The 3,143-nt window shown below is 65.9% G+C and overlaps 1 protein-coding gene across 4 annotated transcripts in view; it reads left to right on the top strand.

Annotated features, from left to right (window-relative positions):
• Positions 1 to 8: 8 nt before the first annotated feature.
• Positions 9 to 3,143, top strand: part of TPM2 (tropomyosin 2 (beta)) — an 18,257-nt gene continuing 15,122 nt past the window's right edge. For all 4 annotated transcript variants that reach the window (XM_019518011.1, XM_019518009.1, XM_019518012.1 and 1 more), the window contains exons 1-2: positions 9 to 188; positions 812 to 937. In XM_019518011.1, coding sequence (XP_019373556.1) covers positions 75 to 188; positions 812 to 937 — 240 coding nt within the window. In that variant the 5' untranslated portion in view covers positions 9 to 74. The remainder of the gene's footprint in view (positions 189 to 811; positions 938 to 3,143) is intronic.

Raw genomic sequence — 3,143 nt, 5'->3', positions numbered from 1 at the left:
CGCAGTGCCCGCTCCGCTCCGGCCCCGCTCCGCTCCGCTCCGCTCCGCTCCGGTCTCCGCCCCGCGCCGCAGCCATGGACGCCATCAAGAAGAAGATGCAGATGCTGAAGCTGGACAAGGAGAACGCGATCGACCGCGCCGAGCAGGCGGAGGCCGACAAGAAGCAGGCGGAGGATCGCTGCAAGCAGGTGGGCGCCCACCCCAGGACCCCCGGCCAGCTCCCGCCCCCGGGACTGTGATCCCCCGGGACCCAACCTGCTCCCCCCACAAACACCCCCTGCCAGGCCCCAGTGCATCCAGTCCTCCCTGAGACCCTGACCCCCACACCAGACTCCCCCAGGGCCCCAGTGTCCTGCTCGGAGCCCCCCCCCCTTCAGGCCTCTGTGACCTGCCCGTGCCTCGTGTGCTCAAGCAGAGGATCAGCAGGCGCAGACGAGGCTTCATCTCCCCGAGCCCTAGAGACCCCCACCCAGAGCCCTGCACCCACCCGGGCCCTCCCTGGCCAGCCAGGCAGCCACGGACAGCTGGGTGACAGCTGCACTGGATGACAGGCAGGGAGAGGACAGGGCGGGCACCCAAAAGGGGCCTGGCCTGGGTCTGCTACCCTAGTCTTCGCCGAGGGGCCCCCGGTGTTCTCGGGGTGCCCCTGCCCCTTCCCAGGCATGGCCTGCCCCAGCAGCCCACACCCAGCCCGAGCCAGGGCCATGGGTTGAGTCTGCCTCCACCCCAGCTTGATCCCTCCGGTGCAGGAACGTTGTGCCCAGCCCTCCGGGCCCCTCCGTGACTAACCGTGCCACGCTCTGTCGTCCAGCTCGAGGAGGAGCAGCAGGGCCTGCAGAAGAAGCTGAAGGGGACGGAAGATGAGGTGGAGAAGTACTCGGAGAACGTCAAGGACGCTCAGGAGAAGCTGGAGCAGGCAGAAAAGAAAGCCACAGATGTATGTAGCTCCCGCCTGCGCCTGGGCACGGGGATCACAGGGTGGGGGCCGGGGGGGCGGCACTGGGGTCCCACCACTGGGGACGATTGCATTGAACTGGGCTCTGTGTGTAACGGGGCCTGGGCTGGAGACAGGGCAGGGCGCAGCAGGCTGGGATGGGATTGAGCTGTCACTGCGCCACCTAGCATGGGGCAGTGCCGTGGCGGCCCAGTCTGTCCGGGCATGGGCCCAACGCGCTGACCTCATAAAGTTGTCAGAGTGCAGGAGCTGTCCCCAGGCGCTTGTTAGGCTGTTCCGGGTGATCTGAGATGCGTGGGGACGGGGGCAGCTGTGTGCCCGTGGGGCAGGGCCGGAGGACAGGGTCCTGCCTGCATTTGGGGAAGTCCTTTTTCTGTGGGTGGGCGCACCAGGGATGGGCCCCATGGCTTGCAATAGGGCTCTGATTTATGCCTCTTCCAAGAAAGCGGATCTGGTGGGGGGCATAAGGAAGGTGTTGAAATGGCCGAGAGCTGGCCAGGAACAGCTGTGCACAACCTGGGGGGGTGTGGGGTGGGATGACCCGCTGTGCCCCCCCGGGCATTTGACACTCTATAAATAAACCCTTCTTGCTGTATCCAGCCCTGCTTTGATGAAAGCCAACTCCAGCCGCGCCAAGGGGCTGCCTGGCATGGGGCCAGCAGGGACCACTGGGTGTCTGGGGAGCGGGAGTGAAGCCTGCGATCCCTGCCAGTCCCTGAGGTTAAATGTGGGAGGCGTCAGGCCTGGACAGGGCAGCAGCACAGGCGCTCCCAGGGGCCACAAGCCCTGCACAGCCTGGGCAGAGGGGCTGGGCAGGGGCTGGACCACATCCATAGGTTCCTAGGTTCATAGACGTAGGGTCAGAAGGGACCTCTCCTGCCCAGGTCTGACCCCCTGCCCTGGGCAGGAGAGAAAACTGGCCTCAAATGACCCCAGCCAGGTAGATGTCGAGCCTCCGCTTAAAGACCCCCAGGGTAGGAGCGATCACCACTTCGCTTGGAAGTTGGTTCCAGATCCTAGCTGCCCCGACAGTGAAGCAGCCCCTCCTGATGCCTAGCCTGAACCTGCTCTCCGTCAACTTGTGGCCCTTATTCCTTGTTACTCCGGGAGGTGCTCGGAGGAACAAGGTCTCACCCATTCCCCTCTGGTCCCCCCAGTAAGTTTATAGACGGCCACCAGATCCCCTCTCAGCCTCCTCTTGTGGAGGCTGAACAGGTTCAGGTCCCGTCGCCTCTCCTCATAGGGCCTGCCCTGCTGCCCCCTGACCATGCGAGTGGCCTCCGGGTTGTCCACATCCCTCTTGAAGTGCGGCGCCCAGAACTGGACGCAGTACTCCAGCTGTGGCCTGACCAGTGCCGCATAGAGGGGGAGGATCACCTCCCTGGACCTGCTCAAGATGCATCTGTGGATGCAGATGACCCTTGAGGTCCCATCCAGCCCCAGTTCTGTGACCCTTGCCCCAAGGCCTGCCTCAGGGCACAGAGGCACCCACCAGGCCAGCTCTGTGCAGGTGCTAGAGGCAGCCCCCATGAGTGGCAGGCCCCGCTGCCCTGAGTGGAGGGGACGCTGTGTTCCACGGCCACGTGTCCCTTGTGTTTGTGGAGGAGCCACATGTCACAGGCCATGCTGGTTCAGGGCCCTCCCGTGGGCTGGGCCATGGCCTCAGTGATGTGGCAAAGCCTGGGGGAGCCGTGAGCTGAAGCGAGGCAGGCTGGGGCCTCTGGGCTCAGTGCAGACCCTGCCATCGTGGCAATGTGGTGCCCTGTCACAGGCCCAGGCCACGCCAGCTCCTGCCACTGCTGTCTGCTGCACCTCTTGGGCCTGCAGCTGGGGCTGCCCAGGCCTGGGATGGGTCCACATGGAGGGTGGGCTGATCCTCCCATGGCACCCCATGGAGCCAGACCTGGCGCAGGTGCTCATGGCCGGCTGGGTCCCTGCAGCGACTCCAGGCCCCCAGACACAAGCAGGAGTTTGCCCTTGACCTCTGCAGAGCCAGGAGGTCACCTGGAGCCCGTTTGCCCAGGGCTGGGGTGAGGAGGGGTCTGGTCACCCTGCCCCTGGTGCCCTGGCCCCAGCCACCCAGAGCCACGAGCGCGGGTGTCACCCCCAGTCTGCGTCCGCGCTGGAGGCACCGAGCCGGGAGCGCGGGGCCCCGCTCGCCCGGCGGGGGCTGCGGGGCAGGAGCCGG

Source organism: Gavialis gangeticus, unplaced genomic scaffold, assembly GCF_001723915.1.
Source record: "Gavialis gangeticus isolate Ggan-Ray unplaced genomic scaffold, GavGan_comp1, whole genome shotgun sequence".
NCBI lineage: Eukaryota > Metazoa > Chordata > Crocodylia > Gavialidae > Gavialis > Gavialis gangeticus.
Note: the sequence above shows the minus strand (reverse complement) of the source record. Positions and strands in the feature narration are given on the sequence as shown.